Source organism: Rhea americana, unplaced genomic scaffold (genome assembly GCF_003343005.1).
Source record: "Rhea americana isolate MKP2758 unplaced genomic scaffold, rheAme1 scaffold_62, whole genome shotgun sequence".
Classification (NCBI taxonomy): Eukaryota; Metazoa; Chordata; class Aves; order Rheiformes; family Rheidae; genus Rhea; species Rhea americana.
The window spans coordinates 283131-306864 of record NW_028186779.1 but is presented as its reverse complement, the minus strand read 5'-3'; the positions used below and the strand labels follow the sequence as shown (position 1 = coordinate 306864).

General features: G+C 37.0%; 1 protein-coding gene across 2 annotated transcripts in view; it reads left to right on the top strand.

The window, feature by feature from the left end:
• CNTNAP2 (contactin associated protein 2) overlaps positions 1 to 23734 on the top strand; it is a 1098090-nt gene that overhangs the window by 903908 nt on the left and 170448 nt on the right. For both annotated transcript variants that reach the window (XM_085320206.1, XM_085320205.1), the window contains one exon: positions 20644 to 20771. In XM_085320206.1, coding sequence (XP_085176332.1) covers positions 20644 to 20771 — 128 coding nt within the window. The remainder of the gene's footprint in view (positions 1 to 20643; positions 20772 to 23734) is intronic.

Genomic DNA, 23734 nt, shown 5'->3' with positions numbered 1-23734 from the left:
CCTACAGGGTAAACAAAAGTTATATCTGCTTTCACTGTTCCTTCTTTAACATGCCAGGAGATATATATGTATACATATAGGTATGTGTGTGTATACATATATTTWTATATATATATGTATGTATGTAGAAGGGGGAGAAGGGTAAGTAGATCTATATCCTCTCCTCCCAAAAAATCTCAGAAGGCTTTTAGATMTTTTTTTGCATCAGGTTCCATACTTGATGGGGATGTTTTCTTCAGAGCCATGTGCAAAAGTACCATGTCAGTTCATTACACAGGTACTTGCAAAACTTTAATTTTTAGAAAAAGAGTCATTCTTTATTCTTTTCTGATCTTGCTCAGCTCATGATTAGCACAGCAAAAGACCTGATTTAAAAAAAAGGCAAATGTTCTCCAATATTCCTGTTTCCTTGGGAACTGTTGTAGGCATACTTTATTTTAAAGAGGAAGGTTGCTGGTACAATCTTGAGTATGCACTCAAAGCAATCCAGTAACCTCTCATAAACTCTGCAAATCGTATAATAAAGGCAATGGCTCTAACACYACGAGAAGAGGCAAAAACTGCTTTTTCATGTATCCAGACTTGTAAAAACAAATTCCAAATTTATACCTTGTATTATCCTGTAATATCAGGAAGTAGGTTCTTGACCAGTTCATACTTCCCTTGGATTTGTGTGTGTGTGTGTGTGTGTATTGCATAATCAATAACTGCTCAAAGATTTCCGAACTACTAGTCATCCGTCAGTAGTCATGGCTTCCCATTTTTACCCCAGCTACCCCAGAAAAGGAATTCTCTTGCTTTTTCTTTTCTTTGCCTCTTATYTACTCCCAATATACTGTAGTGATGAAAACGAATAAATCTGAAAAAAATGATCCATGGAGCTCCCTTGAAATTTGTAAGAGTTGTCTGAGTGTGCAATGAAAACTTTGTAAATCAGGTCCAAGATCATTCATTGCTTATATTTGTCATCTCTTTTCAACTTAGTCTTTGAAATAGCATTAGAATGCTATAGGATTCTGCATACTTTAARGATGGCTGTATGGTTATACACATATAAAGTATCTATCTTCTGCAATTAACTTCAAAGTCATTTTSCATGCAACTTTTAGACATATCATTACACAACACAGAAGTAAGCAGTCTTGCTAATGGCATTCCAATGAGTTTTTTTTCATATTTTACCAAAATATATTGCTTGGAAGAAATCATTCTACCTAAACAACTATCTTGAGACAGCTAATAATAATCTGTATTTATTTACATTATCGCAAATGCTATATTTTGTTCTGCTTTTGGTCAACTGCAACAAGGAATTATGTAGTGGAAATTGTTTATAAGATTACATTAAATGTAGATTGAGGGAAAGAAAATCTGTCTTGAGTTACGAGCTGAGGTTGCTGCATAAATTATACAGTTACCTCTACTGTAGTACCCTAAGTATCTGAGGTATTTATTTATTTATATGATTAAAGAGAAAGTAGAACTAAATTAAAATTTAGAAAGCAAAATTAAAAGCCAATTTCCCAGCAACTAGAAAAATGCTATAAAGAAAATGATAAGACAAAATCTATTGGTGATTGTAGAGAATGTGATGAGGCAAAAAAGTACAATGAATATAAAAGACTATCGGCCGATGATCACAAATTTTCATGTACATTGGAAAAGCATATATTTATTTTAGCTACTATTCTCATGAAACAGGACTGTTAAAAATGCTATCATTAAAATGTAATCTCCTATCTAAAACCAGTATTTACTGGGTATGACATAAAATGTAGTAATAACATATAGTGGTCCACAGTTTGACTGTTGAGTTAAAACATTTTGCAAAAGAATGTTCAAGTATCTCATGTCAAGTCCAGAATCCAGTGTTCCTGAATGAAAATGGTAACAGAAATGTTAAGAGGTTTTTTAGAAGACTCAGGAACCAAATCCAAACTCCTAACTGGCATGACAAACTTGCCAACCAGTGTTCTTAAAACTGCCATTGTCTCCTGCTGTCATTTTGTTTMGTTAAAAATAAATAAATAAATAAACAGAAAAGGACTCTCTTAGCTCTCGGACATTAAAGAAGGGTCATTGTGAGTTCCTTTAAACACTGTGAAAAAAGCCAGCAAAATACTTATCACCAAATGAGATAAAGCCTCATATAAAATAGCAGATAGAGAGATAATGGCAAAATGTGAACAGAAAAATCAGAAATCGTATTTATTAACTTACTTTATTAACTGTGAAATTACTGTGAAAATAGTTGTGAAATAGGAGAAACAGGAGATACCTTCAGCTAGTGTTGCAAAAGGTGGACGTAAAGCAAAAGGACCTTTTGAGTAATGACAAGCATTGGCATGGTTAACTCTAAGGTAAAGAACTGAGCAGAATATTGAAGAGACTCAAATGAGCAAGGGAAGCTAAAAATTTAAATACTTTTGGTAAAGGCAGATCAATTCAGAGACTGTCTGAGAAATGTTGAGATTTGTGCTGTACTCGTCTATACGTGCATGGAATCATTAAGTCACAGAATAATTTGGTCTGGAAAAAGGTCATCGAGTCCAACCCACTGCTCAGAGCAGATCTAATTAGACCAAGCTGCTCCAGCTTGTGTCCGCATGAGTCTTGAACACATCCACGGATGGAGATCCCACAACCTCTCTGGGCAGTCTGTGCCAGTATTTGGCCACCCTCAYGGCAAAATATTTTTCCTTATATCTGATCATAATTTCCCATATTCTAACTTATCTGTTGCCTCTCTGTATGTACRTGTATGTGTATGCATGTGTGTATATTTCTATATACACRCATTCTTGTAATATGGAGGTGACAACAGGGACCTTTCAAAGACTTGAACATTTGACTTAAGCCAACTACTGGTATATAAATCATCTATTCTTAACTGCGTTTTGTAGTCTAAGTTATCCTCCCTCTTGCCACCAAAGGACGCTAGTATTACGAAGATTAAAAAAAAAGCTGAAGCATGTAAAGACATCCATAGTTCCTGGAAACTTCTAACATGTGCCTTGGATTTTAATTTCCTCTTGGATTTATAGGAATGGGGTAGGAAACAACTTTTAAACTCAGCTATAGYTATTAAGCTCTCCAAGCTGAGTATTGAAGAGTTTGCAGAGTTTGCACTAGTTAGGCTTCGTAATGCCGTGATCTTCCAGTTGTTTTCTACCAAGACATAGTAGATGAAGCACTGTTGCTGGCTTACATGCAGTTCCTGAAATTTGTGGATTTGATTTAGTTGCAAAATGATACAACAGCCTTAAGACTGTATAAAACGTGTAAAAGTAACAGCCTGTTTTCTGTATTTTGAAAGAAGAAAAAGAGCGATTGAAAATTGAATTCAAAGTTCAAGAGTATTATGATTGTTTCCTTCAATTTCAAGAGTGTTTTGGTGGGTTATTAGTTACCATAAGGGTTGATTCACTTTCTGCATGTAAGTGGTGAAAACAAGCTGCAATTTGTTGTAGAATTGGCGATATGCCTCCTCTTCAGCTCTGTGGCAGTTTTGCTCGAGCCATCTGCAAAGAACATGGTAAAATACATATTAAAGGGAAACMAAATGTAAGCAAACATGATTTTATTCTGCATTTCATTGTCAGAGTAGTAGTACAGCTTTATGTGGTAAATGAATTGCATGTTTTTAGAACGTTTGTGCTAGTCTTGTATTTTACTGCTTAAAATATATACACTGATYCACTTCTTTAACCAARGAAATTTTATATGGAGCACTTATTTGWAGATATAAAGTGTAGCAGCAGCGGAATGAAATAGCGGAAGTTTGCAGAGAGTAATGAATATGCTGTTGATTAGTATCATGTTAGACAACAAGGAAAATTCCTTTTTTTTTAATATAACAATTGAACCTTAGTGCAAAAATGTGTTTAGGCACGTCTACAAACTAGTCTACAGAGGTTTATCAAAGACCTCATACAGAATTGTTTTCATGRTGATTTGTCATACAAAATTATAACAGACCTTCGTATAGAGGGGGCTTCTAGYATTCCTGGAAGAATGACTCAGACTTTTCATTTTGGGTGTACAGGGGAATTACAGGAAGCCAGAGAARGTTGAAAACAGAAGACTCTTTTTATGCCACCTCAGAAAAGTAAACCTGATTAAAAGAAGRRAAAAAAAAAGACAATGTGAGCAGCTGAGCTGTTGTAGTCAGGTAGGACCCAGCAATGAGACAGCAAAGCCCTAAAATCTTTGAAAAAGGAGCTGAAACTCCTTTTAAAGACCACAACAGCTGATCTGGGGTATCTTTGTAAACTCTTCTATGAAGAGAATTCAGAAACAGTGATTGTTTTAATCTCAATTTTATAATGGAGAACAACAAAAGGACATGAGAAAAATGAAGAAAATGCAGAGTGATTTAATCAGGAGATAGATGAAAAGTGRAAGAGCTGAAGACAGAAAAGAGTGGGTCTCAGGAGAAAGTGGGCTAGCTGGARCAAGAAGCTGAGGATGAAGTGTGGGAATTCATTCATACAAAGATCAGTTTTCAGCAGAAACTTATCCTAAAGTGACTGTTACTGATACTTGAATTATCACATTCAACATTAGTTTGATGGTTTCTGTATGTCATTGCATCATATTGTATAGACATACCCTGAAAAAGCAGGCAAGCAGGAGCAGACAATTTAGTTTACTGATTTTTTAGAGAAAGTACTAGCTTTCCTGTTGTTCATGARTCACCAAATTTAATAGGCATTGATCCTCGCTGGATTCTTGGGCTATATTTCATTAAATGAAAGTAATTAATAATTGTGAATATACTCCCACTTATTTTGCCTCAGAAGAGAAACAATTGTAGTGACACTACATCATAAAATAAATCTTCATTATAAGAGTAATTTATTTCTAGTAATTCTTTGTTATGCAAAAATAATGTTTCATGGAGAAGTCTCAGGACAGATATATATTAGTTTCAGAAGCATCCTGAGGGAAAGGCAGGTATCTTCCATAATTTGTCARCTGTATTTCAGAAGAATGCAAACTATGTCAGGCGAAGACTTGCTCTGTAATTGTGTTGTTGAATATTYGTCATTCCTGTTTATTTTCTAGAAAAGTCTATCACAATTATTTGTATTATTTATTTTTAAACCAGCTGTGTTAGTGACTTCAGTCAAAGAGATGTAAATAGCTTTTTGAGTTTCTAAACCCTAAAAATCCAAAGTTCMAAATATTTGAAAATTAGAGATTGATTCAAATAGAGGGATTACTGTCTATRTTCACTGAACAGCAAGAAACACAAGTATTTTACCACTAGAGAAAAACATTTGTCAGGCAGTCCAAACACAGTTGCTAGATGTGAGTAGAAATACTTGTGCAAATCACCTGTGCTYGGAAATACCAAAGATAAGTCATCGCATGTTCAAAAGGAAATGCCAGCTACTAAGTAGTAATGTTCCTGTTACTGATGTTTCAGATTTTCCTCTAAGGAAAGGGATTTTTCTGTGAATCCCTTAACACAGTAGCATGAAACCGATGCTTTACTGCAGTTAGAGAATTCAGAGTTCTGCTTCACGTAGCTCCAGACCTGAACTGAAGTTTCAGATGTGGTACCACCACTTATTCCTCAAACGCTTGTCTGCCTACACAGGTTACACCTTTGCTTTACGCAGAGCAGGAATAAAGTGTCTTGCCAAATAGAGAAGGCTTTGTTTTAACGGGGAGAAATGTGATAGTGGAGAAATATGACAGTGTAGAATGTCCTCTTTCAACCTCTCTGAAAACTCCCAAATTAGTTTGACTGAAATACATACTTGAGCTTTCTATAGCGGACCTTACTAAACACTGGAGTGAAAATACTTGCATTATAAAGGTGTATTTCCAACCTATCTTTAATGATTTCGACTATATGAATTTATTTAGAAGAAAAGCAGCTTTATTCAAGGGATGACATATGCAAAACATTCTATTTCTCAATTTCTCTATTATTGGTGATCAAAATGTACATTTACTGCATAGAACGGGCAGTGCATTTCCCCACATTTGGGGAGTTTTCTGAGAGAGAAAATTCAAGGCTGAAGTTTCTCYGAGAGATTTTATGACCATTGTTGCATGCTATTATTTGTGTAGAAGAAGAGATAGCCACTGAAACTGTGAAGAATGCAAACTGACACTTCATCATATTTCTATGTTTGCTGGGGAACTATATCAACTTTTTATTTGTGATGTCACGTTCATCTCCTCTGTCAATCTGGAGTCATAATGTGATTTTAGCTGCTAGGGCAGGTATTTTAGTCATCTATACACATAAATATCCTCAAATTTTCCTTGCCAAAAAGACCTCAAAGATCTGGTTTGACATTAAGGCCTGTCATAAACTGTAGTTTATTTTTCTGTAGGCAATCATTTGAGGACCAGGGCTTATTTTATTTTTATTGAGTATTTGTGAGGGTAGTGGAATGAATACTAATTTGAAGCCCTTTCTACTTTCGTTCAGGATTTTCTGGAAAACAGCATGGCTTACTTGATCTCAAGGGTTCTCACCTCTGCCCATCCCCTCAACCCCCCAATTTTTTTTTCCAAATAATGTATAATAGAGCTTTCAGGATATGCACTGGTTTTTATTCTATTTGCAACTCCTTAGAATAGACTTCATCTTAAGAAAATGCAAGTCTCATGGAGGCACAAAGTTTCTCTTATTAGCATCTACTATTCTGCTAGAGTTAGTTTTTCTCACCTCCAGTCAAGGAAGTGAGCAAGAAAGAGAAATGGGGGAATGCAGTCAGTTGCAAGAGTTTTGTCATAGCATAAATTGATTGATGAAAATTGCATGTCGGCTGTGTAAAAAGAATGGCAGAGTATCTTGAGGTTGTATGAAATGTGTATTTTCTTTCTTTKTAGGAATCTAAAGCAAACCCCCCAAAATCTTATTTTAAAGATCTCAGGGAATTATTTTTAAGATAAATCAACTACTTGATGCTTAGTTCTATTGCCAAAATGAATGTTACCTAGTAATTCAAGAAACATTAGTGTTATACTTTCTGGTACCATGAATTCTTTAGAAGTTATTACACATTTCTCTGAAGTTTGGTGAAGGTTAGGCTAACTGATTGAGTTCTTACAGAGCTCAACAAATGAGATGGTCATTCTTACCTACCTTTTCTTAAAATCTTCTAAAGAACTTTCTACTGATGTAGTTATAATATATATAGTAACTACCTCCTCATGCTTTTACACAATTACAGTTTCTGCTTCATATGTATTAATACTTACAGTCACTTGATCATGTATAAGGTCATGTATAAACCTTTGTAACCTCAGTTTATATTATGCTGATACAGCTGAAGAATATATCTGCAGACCTTCAGGTTCTGTCGCATCTGTTGTCAATGTGTCCTTTATATCTTAAAACCGACTTTTGTTTGTAAGCAATATTTGAGTGGTTTTCTTTTCTGAAGAGCTTAGAAAGGAGTGCATACTTTTTCTTTTCTGAACTCCACTTTCTTAAAGATAGATAAACTATACTTATCTCATTGAGTCCCTGTGGTTTGTTTTGTGCTATTAATATCTTCAGACAATGTCATTCCGAGCTCAGAAGGAACAGGGATGACTGGGTATTGTTGCTGAACGCACATACAGTTACTTCTTGTCATTTGGTAAAGAGGAAAGGGAAGGGATGTGAATATACAACAGAAAACTATGAACGTACCTGCACAGTGCACTGGAGCACAGCACAGGGACACCCAAAGCTAGCTGCAACCGTGCTCATCAGTATGAGGTTTGCTTAAAACAGATGGGAAAAAAAAMMAAAAAAAAMMMAAMMAAAAAAAACTTCTTTACCTTGTGAATAGTAAACTTCTGGAACTTGCTGCAACAGTGTAGTGCAGATAAACAGCATCAATAAGTTCAGATTTAATAGATTCATGAATAACAAGTCCATAAATGGATACTATACGCCTGGGGCAGGAACGTGCGCTGTAACATTTTTAATACAATGCTGATRCCTGATGGGGTGCATGGATGACAAAAGGTGAGCAGGCCTGCTTGAATAGCAGCTCCTGTCTCCACCATCAGCCCTTGCTGGTGGATCCATCATTGCTGTGATTCCACAGGACGTTTCTTCAATTCTTACGTTTTCCAGAAGGCTTTTAGCAAACTTTGTTTGCCCAGGCATGATCCTCGTCAGTGCAGCTGGACCGCTTTTCAGGGAGAAACTACGAAAACTACACAGCATTATGTGGACAAACTGGTTATGACTGGCAGTGGCTTGTTCTGTGTTGTATTCCATCCTTCCATGCCAAAAGGTTGTGGTATCGTTTTCTCTTAAATTTTGTTCTGGTAAACATGAGCRAGAAAGAACTATTTATGCTAACTGACATTGATAAGCACAAAAAGAAATGGCCTGCAAAACAATTATTTATGAAGGGATTAAACCTRGAAATCAGGATTTCTAGCCAATGTAGCAGTTCTGGAACAGATTTCAGATGAGTACTGGGGCAGAGCAGACCAGCATTTTCTAAATTGCGATGTAATGAGTTTCTGAAGAGGATTAGGCAGTGTGGCTGCCTGCAGTACTACAGAGCTCTCCTCGGTTACTGCAGCCTCTGCAAGTGTTGTCTGTGTAGTCTTTGCTCACTGGTAGAAGCAATAGATTTCCCAGTATAACTATATCAATGTGGCAACTTTTACCTCATAGACTTTTATTTTAAGGTAAGAAGCATCTGCATTAACTACATTTAAGCCATCAAGAAAGAAAAAATGCATCAACAGTTAGCAAATTAAAATATTTATTCTGTTAAAGTGCAGCACTGGGCCCTAGGCCTCTGCACCCAGATTATTATGTTCTAATTTATGTCTTTACCTAATGCTGATAAAAGCATGTTGGAGTCACTGCCTGAGAGATCAGATTCCCCACAGAATCTGGTTGCTTTGGGGTCAGATTCCCCACAAAACCTGCCCAGGACCTCTTGGCACCCTGAAAGGCACCACTGCTGTGGTTAGAGGGGAGTTAAGACTTCACACTCCCTTGATCATCATCCTCTTTTGGCCATGACCCTACTGTCCTGGGTTGCTGGAGACCCAGGCCAGAGCTTTTGCAGTCCATGCAGTCAGGGCGACGATGGGCACATGCACTAACATGGCAGCATGCAACAAGGGAAAATTTGGGAGATTTCTTTATTTGGRGGCTCAGCTTAGTGGGTACTGCATTAGGAAATGGATGGTGAATTCGACTCACTTTATTTAAGTGAAGAAAAGAGTAGTTACGTGTAATATAAGAAGAGGCTAACAAGAAGGATAGTGGAAATCCATGGAAGCAATAAAGTGGAATAATATGGCAAATGAGTAGGTCACTAATCTTGAATAAGTAATGTCAACAAAATGCTAGACAAATTCTTACTATTCTGTGGTCAGTGGATTTACAGCAAAACAGACAGATTTTTCTGAACAAGGGCTTCTGAGTTTGGCCTAATATTTAATAAGAAGTGAGTACAAAAGGTCATACTTTCCTTGTAGCCTAAGTCCTGGTCTCAGTCATTCCTGTGTCTCATAATTCTTTAAGTGCAATTCCTGCAAAAGAGTCTCTCTAACCAAGGCAGTGCCGAGGCTATCTGCCTCTGAATGTGACACAGTCACACACATTGCAAGAATACAATTTTTTTAAAACTTCAGCAAGTCCCTTGTTTAGTGTCATTTCTGATTTCCCCTGTTACTGACACAATATATATGTGTGGATATATACACGTACAAACAAGAGGTAAGAGTATCATAAAACCATGAAAAGGGCATGAAAAGTTGAACCCGTGGATCAGATAGCATTTCATTCCAGAACAAGGTCATCTGCAAAAGCACTCAAAAAAAGACTGACTGAAATGAAATTAATTCTTACTGACRTATGTCTATGTTTACAAGCAGAGGGAAAGTGACTAGTACCCGTGTTTTGCTTGTGCTTTATAGCAAAGTGCTTACATAATATAAAAAAGACATCTGTTAATTACCTCTGTGCTGCACCATTGCTTTAAATGTGCTTGCACGTCTTGGAGCAGACAGTTCCAAATAATTATTTGTGATGAATGAGGGGCATTTAAAATGTTGTATAGATGGATATTTAATTCTTCTTCTAACTAAAGAGCTTTCATGATAATTGGCACCACTTTCCTTCCTCAGTAGATGTAGCAACATTACACATTATGTTTATGGCACAATTTGTAGATAATCCTTCAAGGTCTTTTGTTGGATTTTCTTTTGAGGATTGTGCTTTTTAGCCATGACTGTTACAAATTTCTTCCCCTGTTTGGCTTTGGCATAGCTTGGTGTTTAAAAACCTGTTTGTTCCCCATCTTCTTGCAAGTCACAGGTTAATTTAAAGGGTCTAACTGTCATAGTCTTTTCAAAAAAATAGAAACAGCAGCATATTTACAGTTAGAAACAATCTGTCTATTTATTAGGTAGGCTTGAAGAGAAAAAATAATGTTTCGCCAGTTCTAGCTCTGGACAGCATTAGATTAAGAARTCTTCATGCAGAGTAAGAAACTACAAGTATATGTACAAGCTCTGCAGCACATAATACCGAATGGGTAAAACTGGCCCCCTGTCCTGCTGTGGTAAGTGATCATTGGAGCGAATCATCAGTCTTGTGGGTTTCCCTCCTTCCCCTCACCCACAAAAGTAAAATAGGAAACACTCTTCTGGGACTGAAGGATGGGACTGGTGAGAAAACTAAAGTACAATGTGATAGCTTCCTCTGCATAAGGATGAACAAGTGGCTTGGGTCTTCTGAGAGGATACAAGTAGGTCATGTGTAATACTGTAAAAATACAGTATTTCAAGAATGAGAACTGAAGCATTTTGTAGGTACACAAAATAAGATGTTGTGTTTTTGCATTTAGAGATTGAGTTCAGGCAGAATAGAAAGAGCTTACTGAAAAATGGATTCAAATACCTGAATTTTCTTAAGGTTCAGTCCAGGCTGGGTTAGGGTCTTTACAGAAAGGAAATGAGCAGTTGAGTAGTCCATTCTTCTAGAATTTTAGTTTTAATAGTATATGACATTACTTTTTCCCCACCTTTTGTCTCTCTGTTAGTTGCTTAGTTTATTATTTAGAACAGAGATACTGGCATCCTATATGTTTATGCCCCATGTGATGGTTAGCAAGTAACATAGTTTTTCTGTGTTTCCCAAAATGTAACCTGTGATATAGAAGTAAGAAAAGTGTAGRTTTTTACAGAAAGTAGAACCTAACACACCAGAATATAGCATTTTTCATGTTAGACAGCTTTGTGCTTATTAACARTATCTATTTTGAAAAAAAGCCCGAAAGTAAGGCTAAAGGGGCTCAAATATCCTCTATATTCAGACTAAACAAGTCCAACTGAAAYAATAGTTTAAAACATAAAGTCAGAGGAGAGAGTATGCATGAAAAATGCTTACCAGGATATATAAATTTGGAAGACCTTCTTGTCAGATGGATGAAGGATATTTTGTGAGGTTATCTAATCAAATGTCCTGCCCTAAGTTGCAACCTACATTTTTCTCCAAATTGGGGRATGCTGCAGTTATAGAAGCAGCTGAAGAACTGGACTGAATTACAGCCCTCATGTTCACCTTGGTGCTTTTGGTGAAGCAGTGCTGACTATGAGARAGGGAACAGTTGCCATGGTACCGTTAGCAACATTTTCCTCATGAACTTCACTGAATAATTATGTGCACTGGATTTCCCTGTGAAAAGACAGATCACATATTAAGTTGGATATTGGTCAATAGACATTGACATAAATCAGATTCCAAATAAAGTTAGCAACTGCACACATGGCAGATGGAGCAGTCAAGAGATGGASACTAAGGAGGCAAGAGTGAAGTGAGGGAAGGAAGGAAATGGCCAAACTTCTTTGTGGATTTCAGTCTTGTAGGAGGAATATCCATGGATGTGATGCATAAGGATGAACTCTACAAGGGAACACTTGGCAGAGTTAAAAGGAAAAGAAGAGGAGAAAGGGGCTAAGGCAAACTTTCTGAGAAATTTTGAGGCAAACAAGTACAAAAGCTAGAACATACTGTGCAGTGTAGTTTACACTCTCTTGCAGTAGCCAGAAGAAAGACTGTGGTAACTCTTGCTCCCTAATGCAGAAGTGATCCAGATAAGTTGCCTATTTTCCAGTGGAAGTGCTGGAGGAATGGTAGATGTTTGAAGAAGTAAGTTTTTCTGAAATGTCCTAGGTGCAGGAAGTCACATACTTCATTAAATGTTCTGGCCCACATTCTAAACTAAATTATGCATGTTGGTACCCTACTGAAGTTGATAGGCATATATGGACTGAAGTCAGCCTTGAATGTACCCATCTGTTATTTTGCCGTGCCATACTCAATTATTTTTACTTAGATCTTTCAATCATATGAAATAAAACTGTCAAAGTTGTCAAAAGCTCCAAGAAATGAAACCTCTGAGCTGTTGCTCTGAGATTTTAATACTTCTTCCAGTGCTGATCCCTCTGCCTTAAAAAATCCTGCCAAGAGTACATTTGGTGTGGTAGTTTGATACATGATCCAAGTGCTTGGAATAATTAGTAAAATAGGTAACTGCAAGGCATTCATCATATATATCTGCATAAATCTTGCAGCAATACCTGCAATAGTACAAATGTTAAAAATAAACATTTTATTAGATAATCACYTTTGATGTGCACACAGCAAAATGTTACACTTCTGTTATTACTAACAGTCATGATGTTAAGTATAACTCATTCAGATGTACTAAACCTGTAATTAAAATGCTTGGGGTTATAAAATTAGAGAATATTTGAAACAGATGGTAATACTCAGTAGGGTTCTTCCTTTTTTTTTTTTTTTTTTNTTTTTTTTTTTTTTTTTTTTTTTTTCCCTCTGAACTGAGGTAGTTTGCTGTTTCATTCGAAGTTTCAGAATTTGTGAATGGATGATGGAATAGATGCAGGTTGCTCTGTCACACTGATTAGGAAGCAGGCATTTTACTTTCTAGAATAGGTTAAATCATCTGAATAATAAAAGGGACTGTTTAATTTGTGTCCTTCATTTGATTACACCTGTTCAGAACATAACTTTCWTATGCTCCTGTAGTAAAACAAAGCATTTAAAAATTGTTAAAGAGGGATTGTAGTTCTTCTTTTAGCACTGTGGATTTAGGGAGAGGRATTGCATTATTTTTATTTTTCAGAAGATCTTTTGAATTTTCAAATATTTTGAGATGACAGAATCAAACTATTTTGAAAATAACAGAGGAAAATTTTAACTAAATAATTTTTTTTAAAAGGGATATTCTCTGGGCAAGCTGTTTACCCAATCCAACATAAATTTGTTTGAAAAATTGTAGTAGCAGCCCTTTTTGGCCCCAATTCCAGATGAAAATTTCAATTTTCTTGACTTCAGCTGAATCTCAAATAATTTTGCTTTCATAATCACCCAAGGTGGAAAGGACACCCCAGTAAAGACTTCAGCACTTCTCCCCCAAAAGATACCACACTGTTTTCCTGTCCTGTGTGACAGACTCTGAAACTGAAACAAAAAATTAGGTTAAATTKTTGACAGATGCAAAGATCTAGAGGTGCTGGAGATCAGTTACACTATGGTAGGCTGCTTTGATTCCATTCTTAAAATGTCTAGGATTGGAAATAAGAAAAACTAACTGTGAACCCAAAATCTTTCTTTTTCTGGGTAGAAACTCATAGAATCATAGAATCAGTAGGGTTGGAAGGGACCTCTGGAGATTATCTAGTCCAACCTCCCTGCTCAGCAGGGTCACCTAGAGCATGTTAGACAGGGATGCATACAGGCAGGCCTTGAAGATCTCCAGCGAAGGAGACTCCACAACCTCTCTGGGCAACCTGSTCCAGTGCTCCGTCACTCCCACAGGGAAGAAATTCCCCCTCACGTTCAGGCGGAACTTCCTACGCTTCAGTTTCTGCCCATTGCCTCTTGTCATGTCACACGGGACAACTGAAAAGAGTYTGKCCCCRTCCCCTTGACACCCTCCCTTCAGGTACTTGTACACATTGATAAGATCCCCCCTCAGGCTTCTCTTCCCCAGGCTGAACAGGCCCAGCTCTCGCAGCCCTCTGGAGGCAGATGCTCCAGCCCTCTGATCATCCTCGTAGCCCTCTGCTGGACTCTCTCCAGTASCTCCATGYCTCTCTTGTACTGGGRAGCCCAGAACTGGACACAGGACTCAAGATGAGKCCTCCCCAGGGCTGAGTAGAGGGGCAGGATCCTCTCCCTCAACTTGCTGGCAACACTCTTCCTAATGCACCCCAGAATACCTTTGGCCTTCTTGGCCACAAGGGCACATTGCTGGCTTATGGTCAACCTGTCATCCACCAGCACTCCCAGGTCCTTCTCTGCAGAGCTGCTCTCCAGCAGGTCRGCCCCCAGGTTGTACTGGTGCCTAGGGTTGTTTTTCCCTAGGTGCAGGACTCTGCACTTGCCCTYGTTGAGGTTCCTCTCCGCCCAGCTCTCCAGCCTGTCCAGGTCTCTCTGAATGGCAGCACAGCCCTCAGGTTGGTATTATCAGCAAACTTGCTGAGGAGGCACTCTGTCCCAAAGAACTCCAAAGAACTGAAGTTCTTAAGAGGAATTACTCCATTTTAAAGGGAAGCCTCTCATATCCACCATTTCATTAGAAGGAAAATGCAAACAAATCCTTTGGAAAAGTTGATTTTTCCCTGATGTTGAGCTCTGTTGTTCAAAAGAGCAGGTGGCCCAGTTGGCATCTCCAGTACTTGCTTTTTGCTGTGGTCGTTCAGTTTCTCAGAGATTCTTATTTGAGAGGAAAGTCTGGCAATCCTTTCAAGCAAGAGTCCTGTAGAATCAATCTAAACTATCTAAAATCTTTCTGATCATTGGGATATTTTCTGGACTTGGAGATTCCTTCTGAATTCCCACAGATTCTGTGCCTTATCTCTTGCCAAGCAGAGAAAAGGAAAGAATGGAGCAGGCTTCACATCGGTTTCTTAACTGCAAAACAGAAGCTCTTGTATAAACTCCACAGTGATACGGAGTTTTATCACCAGGCGTCTGAAACTGTTCAGTTCAGTCCTTCATTTCTGATCCTACTGAAAGTGTTGTTTGGATGCATTGTCTTTAAAGAACTCATGATGTCCAAGATTCGTATAAAAGCAAAATCTAGACATTATTAACTTTAAAAACTAATAGTGTGAATTTTATTTCCAAGTTTATAAATTATATACTCTATACCTCATCAAGTATTCATTTTCTGATCACAACTAAAGCATATAATCCTCATCAGGATGTTTGTAATAATTCAAATTAACCTGGATTTGATTAAGAAGGTTAGTGTTAAAGGATTATCACAAGATTTGGGAGGTGTCCAAAGGGGAAAATTTATTTTATAATAAAATTTTAAAGCTTTTTCGGCTCAAAGTCCTGGGAAAGAATAAGTAGTGTTTAAAGTGGAAGAAAGGAAGCTGAGTCTCTAGTCTAGGGATAAACTGTGAATTAAACCTGTCTTGGCATGGTTAACTTCAACTAGTCAATTTGAAAAGAAGAAACATCGAAGTTCACATAGAAGTGTAATAGTCACTTGTGCTAAATGCAAATTCAAATGATTTTTCACGCATCTCATTCTTTGTCACTAAGGGAATCTTAACTTTGTCTTCATTCTTCTGATGGGACTATTTGTGAATATGATGCTTATGTGTTAAGATCTGTTAATCTATACAATCTTTTTAAATTTCTAACAAAGATTACTTACATCTGCTGCATAGTCAGCATCACATCTTTGATATAACTTCTTTTTACTAAAATATGTCAAAGGATGCGCTTGTTTATGTTTGTAATTCGGGTGCTGGGATGAGATAGTCTTTAATTATGTTGTTGTAGATTTGCAGAAGATGAGTACTCTACAAAAAAAAAAATCCAAATTGCTTACCTGTTTTGTGTCTGCATTTTCCTCTAAAACAAAACACTTGCAAACCTGGGTTTGCCTATGGCTAACAGCTCTACCTGCACACAGGCTTTCCTTACCTAATAAAAGTATTACGTGACAGATAAGCAAATATTCCAAAAGATAGTGGCACTTTCCTCTSTCCTTTTTTACCACTGTACTGGAGAGGAAGCTACTGCATTAAAATAGAGCTGCACTTCTAAAGTGAATCCACTAGCTGCAGATCACTGAGGACCCAAGACAGAAGAGCACTTCAGTCTGAGATTAGACATGCTTCCATTCTGGGACCCGGGACCTTAGTGTCATGTAAGACTAAATCATAAACAATACTAAAAGCAAGCTCGAACCATAAATATTAGCCATGAAGTAGATTTATATTGTAGTGGAAGAAAGGGTGGTCTGATTGCTCCTCTTCAGTCAGTAAAACTGTGTAGGACTAATGCAGTGAGGTAAGAACCTAGAACTGACTTATGATTCTCTGTCAGTTTTTATGAACCTATATAGTAATAAGAAGTTTTCCATAGTAGCCCTTGGCAGCCAGATCAAGGGTGAGTCATTAGCTCCATCCTACTGTATAAGGGGATGTGAGGTGACAAGACATGTAGGACATGCAGGAGATCTGTCTGAATCCCTGAGAAGAGCCAATTCAAGTGGGAATGAAAGTTCTCTGCCTGCCATGCGGTGTTGGCACTTTTCAATTTGCAAGAAGGGCGGAGCCGTGGGAACAGGGTGAATCCAAAAGTACATTTTTGGTGCTGTGTGGTATGTGTGTAAAAAAAGTTAACTAAATTTTATCAAAACCTTTCAAAGGTTAGCTAGTTCTGCTTTAATCCTGGCTTTTGTTTGTCCTGCTGTTAATCCTGTTAATTACAGTTTACATATCTGCAAGTAACTAGCTTCCAGATTATTGAGACTGCTGCCAAAATTGCATTGTTCCTTAAAGTCTCTGTAATATTAGCTCTTCCTAGCAGTTCTAATTTAAATAAAATTCTTGCCAAAAATTTTTGGAAGAAGGAAAACACTAATACTTGGTACATCTGTACCCTGCACAATGTTTTTTACAGACATTAATTTTCAGATATTTGCTAAACTAAACTGCTTTGTACCTCTCAGATTATGGAAATCCAGGGATTACAGTAAAGGTGCTTCCATATTAAAAATYTGGGTCTTATGAGAGGTGGACAATTGTATACCCTTAGAATGGAAATACTTGGGAGTTTATGTTCTCCAAATCAATACTAATGATTATATAATACCTATCTAATACTGCAGATTCAGTCCAGTAAGTGTCTAATTTGTATTCTCAAAACAATTTTAGTTCTTCAGGTCATGTAAGCATATCTTTAAAAGTAAATCTGTTTCTAATTGTGCATTCTTTACGTATTATTCTGGGTAGGACAGGACTGATAATTAAGTGCAGTGCTTTTACTGATGTCTAACAAAATTGGAGAAGAAAAATGACCCCTGTATCAGAAGTCTATTTATATAAAATCGTTATATAAACAAATTAATAGCAGTACAGAGTATTATCATTACTTTGAATAAGTCAGTTGCTGACATGTGCATAATGCATTCTTTATACATACCACAGAATGCTTATAAAGAGTAAGTAGATGATCTTAATGAAAACAATGATAAATCTTACGCTAATATCTGCTGCTTTCATTCAAAGGGACCCTGAAGCACTTTACAGACTTTTATATATAGGAACAGAAATTAGAAATAGAAAATTACACTGAGATTTCATCAATATCCCCTGGTAATAATTACAGGATTTGATCAGATTCATTCATCTCCCATTTGGCTATTAATAGGAATATGAAATACACTCTGAATTCAATCTTTATTCTCTTAAGGGGTTTTTTTTTGGTGAGGAAAAACTTCAGGAACTTTCTCCACCCTCTTAATGTGCGAAGTCTTTAAGTATCAGCAGAAGCATTATCACTTTTAGGAACTGAGTGTTCCAGCTATGATTATTTCTGAGTGTGTAGTACAAAGTCAAGCATTATAATCTTTGGTTTGTAACTTTTTTGATTTTGTCAGCATTGATCTGCATGTCCTGAGTATCTAAAAGTACCTCAGAAAAGCATAATATAACCACTCAGTTTCTCAAGTGTAATTGTCTTGCCAGTGCACGTGGGGCAAGAGCTATCGTTAGCCCTTTTTTTGTAAAGAGCAAATGAACTGGACGGGTTCTGTTAGAGAAAAGTCAACTCGCTTCACCTGCCTCGTGCTCTAGTACTCTCACCACTCAATGGCTGCTCTGCAGAGGAGAAAGTACTTCCTACAAAGATGAGACAAGCAACCAATGATAAGAAAATAAAGCAATTCCTGAAAATAATGATAATRTTTAGTTTTATTGCCATGGCAACAGTTTTACAGTAATCATATCATAAAATACATAAATTAACTATTAATTCAGTAGAAAAATGCTCATTAAAGAGGAGGAGGAAAACCTTTGCTACTCCTTTTTATTTCCTTCAAAACAGTGAAAGCTATTGGTGATAGGAAAGGGACTGCCCTTTGAAATCCTTATAGGTAGCTGAAACTTTAGCTTGTTTTGTGAGATAGGRAGGAAAGGAGTGCCAGTATTTTTCTTTCTACCATTCCTTGAGGAAATCATTATTTTAAATAAATGTTTCCATCTTTAAACCTTTCTTTGAAAGAGTAGCAGTCAGCAGAGAAAGTCCATCTCAGGGGAAAATCTCAGGAAGAGTGAAGTGATGACCTACATTTATCCTCTATTAGAAGGGAGTGGGTCACATGGATACAGGTGTTCAGCAGGAATGGGACACGAGGACTATACACTGGCTGTTACTCACTTTTTTATTTTTCTTAAAGAGAAAGTCTTTAATCTCCCTGTTCTTGTATCTCCTGTCTGCAAGATGAAGGTAATGATACCAATGCAAAGGGCATTGCAACCTATAGATGAAAAGTGGTGTGCTACAACCGAGCAGAATGTGCAGGAGGAACTCCTACGGGTTACTCCTCTTCATTTTCCTTTTCTTTTTCTAGTAGTTCCCCGTAGCAGTCTCAACAGCCTCTGTTCATAGCATCTAGCATAGCTGCATCTAGCCAAAGACAGTTAATGGTCTCAGCAATACAAAGGGCCCTGGGAGAACGGCAGGTATTCTGAAGGGGAAGAATATACAGATTTAAGGAAATACTCCTCACTGATTTTCTAAAAACACTTGACTTTTTCAAAACTGTAGTCATTAAATCTCTAATTACTCTCTTCATTACAGAAAACAGACTGAAGTTCCAACGAGCTGTCGTTCTAAAAATTGATGATTATTTTCTTAATTAGTTTTGTTGCTTTTCTTTTAAAAAGAGTGTTTTATATTCTGTCTCTTTGGAAGGACACCGTGAGACTGGTGGCTAGAGATAGCATATCTGGGATAGTGGAAAACTGGGCATTATTGCAGATCAAGCAAATCGCTGCTGTGCTTCCCAGTTAATAGTGATCTAATGATTCAGATCATGGAGTCATCCAAGTTAGGGATGAAGRAGACTTTTAGATTCCTGAAATCCTTTCCAATTCCCAATTATTTTCATGTTATGCACTTTAATATCATTTCTGGAACATAAACACATCTGTTGTTATCGTTGAACAAAGGAACTAATTTCTAGAGCCAAAAGTTGGCAACTTTAGACACTGAATAATGTGGCAAGGCACAACTAAAAAGAACAAAAGAAAAWAAGAGAAGAACAGGACTCATTTTGCTTCCTCTTACTTTCTTCTACTTCAAAAAGTCTCATCTTAACAGTACTTAGATGCATTAGTACTTAGTGCATTTTCCTGTATGACTGTTTCTGGCTTCCTGTGGGTTTATGTAAAACAAACAAACAAAAAAGCACCTGACTGAAAGGTAGCAAATTAAATTTGTTTTGTTTTGTTTTCTGTTCGGACAGAAGAGTCTTCAATATGCCAGCTGGAATCAGCTTCTGAAGTGATAAAGAAAAAATGATATATCTGTGCATAGCGATTTTGTCTAGGCATGAAAAAGGTACCAGGTTGCTCAGTGCAGTTGAAATGAGGAGCTTCTAGACATGACTGTAAATTGAGTTTTAGGAATCTTGCAGACTAAAATGTGGGACTCAAGGATTGAGCAGCAGTTACATACTCTGTTAGATTCTTGAATTTAGACTTTTGAACTTAGACAATTAATGCTAAAAATGACAGGAGTGAGATGATATGTTTTATCATATAATTATTCCTTATTTTCTCTTTTTTATTAGTATAACACTAAAAACACTACATACACTGGAAGTGCTGTTTGCTTGGTGTGTGAGGTTGCATCTTTAGGATAGTAACTGGCTACAGCTGGAGCAAAAAAGATACACTTCTAGAAACTGTTAGTATTTCTTGTTTTCTTCTCACAAGACATCAGCAAAGAAATCCAGAGCGACCTGTTGCCCAGCCAGTATGGAGCTGGTCAGTCTAGAAAGCAGGAAGATGCATGCAATGCAAGCTCAGCCCAGGAGTAGCTGTGATGGAAGCTGTTAATCTGATTTTGTTCCTGTGTGACAGTAGCTGCTATACAACTGCTTTTTAGCAAACAAACACCATTATCGATATAGTAGATAAGCAGATGCCATTTGAGACCCATTTTTAGAGGATAAAATTGTATTGGTTATTGCATATCTATTCTTTCTGTGAGTAGATCATTGAGTGTAATCATAATGGAGGAAAATATTTTTATATTTTTTTTATATTTCACAATTATTTTTTTTCTTTTTCTCTTTCTCTGTAATTCAGGAGAAAAGATACTGGGATGCTGTCATACAAAGAGCACCTTCCAGTGAGTCAGGTAGTGGTGGGAGACATTGACCGACCTGGCTCCGAGGCCAAGATATCTGTGGGTCCTGTTCGTTGTCAAGGAGATCGTAAGTTGGCTGGTTTTCTTCCACTTGTTCCTGAATAGGAAGCAAACATAGTTGTAAAATGCTGGCTTTGTTGACTCCTGTTTAGGTTTGGAGAAGTAGCTGTCTGCTCAGAAACTTTTTTTCTGTGAAAGCATGATGTGATTTGAGAAATTTTGTCTATGAAACTGCATGCATAACAACTTATCTTTGCATTTAAAATATGGATATTTGTCTTTCTTTTATGGTAAATATGGCAATGTTGATTATTCAACTAAGTTTATGTAGAAATAAACAGTAATACAGATTGTATAAGAACAGCTCTCAACATCTGTGCTCTTTTGAGTGGTAGTGTCAGTGCCATTAACATTGTATCACCGTAAACTATGTTTATAGATATATAAATAGGAGCACAATGGCAAAACATCATTGTAAACTTTGATTATAGCTGTATAAAGATCGACAAGGTTGTTGTCAAGTGTTATCCATATCAGGACAAGATGTTTCCATGTAAAACAAGGGTTATTTTCTGTAGCAGTCTCTTGTTTCCAGATTGAGTGCTGAATAGGAGGTATACATCCTCCAGTTCAAGCAGCAGGTGATAGACTAAAGCAGTGTAATGGATGAAATTTCCACTTCATGGGGAAAAAAAATGTAGGGATGCAGTTAAGAGAATTGTACTCTTCCTTTAATCTATTTTATATTTCACAGGGTGAAATTCACCACTGAATGCAGAGGAACTGTTTAAGCCTTTGTCAGCCATGCTTGAAAAACTTAAACTATATGCTATTGGCACACRCATTATACTCATTCATTGTATTTGGATGAGATACTATAATGAGAGGTGCAATGAGGAAAGGTCGCCTGATTTCATTTACAGTAACTACTATTTGCATAGTGTATGCTCGGATATAGGTAAAGAGTACTGTAAGTCAGCCTATGAGATTGCAGCAATGTAAAAATATTAAAGGGATGAGCATAATTAATATATTTAAGTTGAGCAACGTGGCTCTGAGCAACGTCCAACATGGACTTGAGCTGTTCTCCCTCCTCTGCCCCGYTGTAGCTGCGTGCTTCTCATTTGCATGTTTTTAAGTACTTTATAAAGGAGGTCGGTGTCATTATCCCTGCTTTAAGCTAAAGGAACTAATCCAAACGGAGAGGAAATTGTGTACTCAAAGTCAGCTGTCAGGGGAAGCATAAAAGAGAGTTTTCTGGGTCCCAGTCTAATGCTTGAAACCGTAGGCCATTGCTCACTGATACGATTGAATGTACTTAGCCTGTTTTTCTGTTTGTGCTCTTTCTGGGTGGCACAAATAATCCCACCAGCTTTTGATAATGAATCTGATGCATAATAAGCACAAACAAATTTCATGGGATATTTGCAAACTTTCACATCGCCTAGCTGATGCTTGTTATTTATAGTGTTGGACTAATCACAAGTCACTTTTTTGCTCTTTTGTTTCTCGACTATGTTTGACAAACATTTTCATAATAGACTGTTACAACCAATGACTAAGAAATGACAAATAGCATCTTTCTTGCGCCTGTGTTCCTCATATCCTGAACATGAGTGCTTCTGCAAAGACGAATCTCTGGTATGTGAGACATTTCTAAATATCAGTATGAACGAAACCTCATTAGAGCTGACAGTAGGCTTTATTAGAATGTACTGAGGGGAAGTGCCATTTGGGGAACTGAATGAGGGCATTCCTAGCACCTCAGTTAATTGAATTTTCTGTTTGAACTTTACAGATATCATATCAATSAATAGTTTTAAAAAAAGCTTTGCCTATGAATGTTTGTATTTACTTCCATCACAATAGATTATAGTCAAGAAACTGGTATAAGTTTTCTCTCAGGAAAGAGTACCCCCCMCACACAAACCCTGTTCATTGCAGTTAATAAAAGCTCCCGTTTTACATTTATAGGTGTTGGCTGCTCAGCCTGAATTCTTTGTCAGTGCCCAGCTCTGATAATCTCATATCATTCCCTACATTTTCTCCTTCATTTATTTTCTTGACTTTATATAACAGCTGTTGTACCTCAGGCCAGTACTATATTGCCATGGATAAGAGTTTGCTGGAAAAATTTCCTGCAGGAARTTCCAAAATTTCAAAATATGTTTTTGTTCCAAAGTGAACAAAGAGCCAAAATGTTAAATTTATAAAGAAATTTCAGAAAACAGAGTTAATACATGTCTTGATGTATTGCATGCATCAAAAATGGCGTTATTAACACTAAAGATTTTGACTCTTTTGACATGGCATAGGAAGTTCAGTCACATATTTTGTATGTAGCTATCATAGTAACATTTATTGAGGGTGGTAGATGAAAGTTAGAGGTATGAAGATGGGGAAAAAATACAGATTTTTCTCCGATTGGAAGGGAGGTGGAAAAGGTAAGAATGCCTTATGAATCAAATAAAAATTTATCTATTTAGGAGGATTTCTCAGTGTAGTAGTAGAGCCTGCCAGGCCTGTGAAGACATCCCATTGCCCTGAGGGTTGTCTGGCRTGTGATGTATCAACAAGTAGTCCACAGAATATTTTGCAGCATATGAGGGGCCCCGTTCTCACATTTCATTTGCCATAAAGTTCATAGCTATTTCTGGGTCACATCTGGAGACACTGATATGTAATCTAGGCTCAGTCAYAGCTGTACCTGAGAGCTATAAGAGTATTCTTGTAAAAGAGTGATGTCTTTTGCARTCTGTAAGGACAGAAAGCTGAAAGCATGGTATTTGAGGGCAAAGGAAATTTTAAAAGTAAAAATATGTGTTCCCTCATGCAATWTTCTTCTTCCTATACCCAACCTAACTGACTTTTCAGCAACAGTATGAGAGCTTWGAAAGACACAAATTCCTAAAGAATCAGTTTATCAATTTGGGCCACACTAATTAACCATTCTTACATTATTGATTGACTAAAATAAATCTGAAAATCATTCATCTCRGTGCCATTTGTCTGATACAAACCATGAAATAT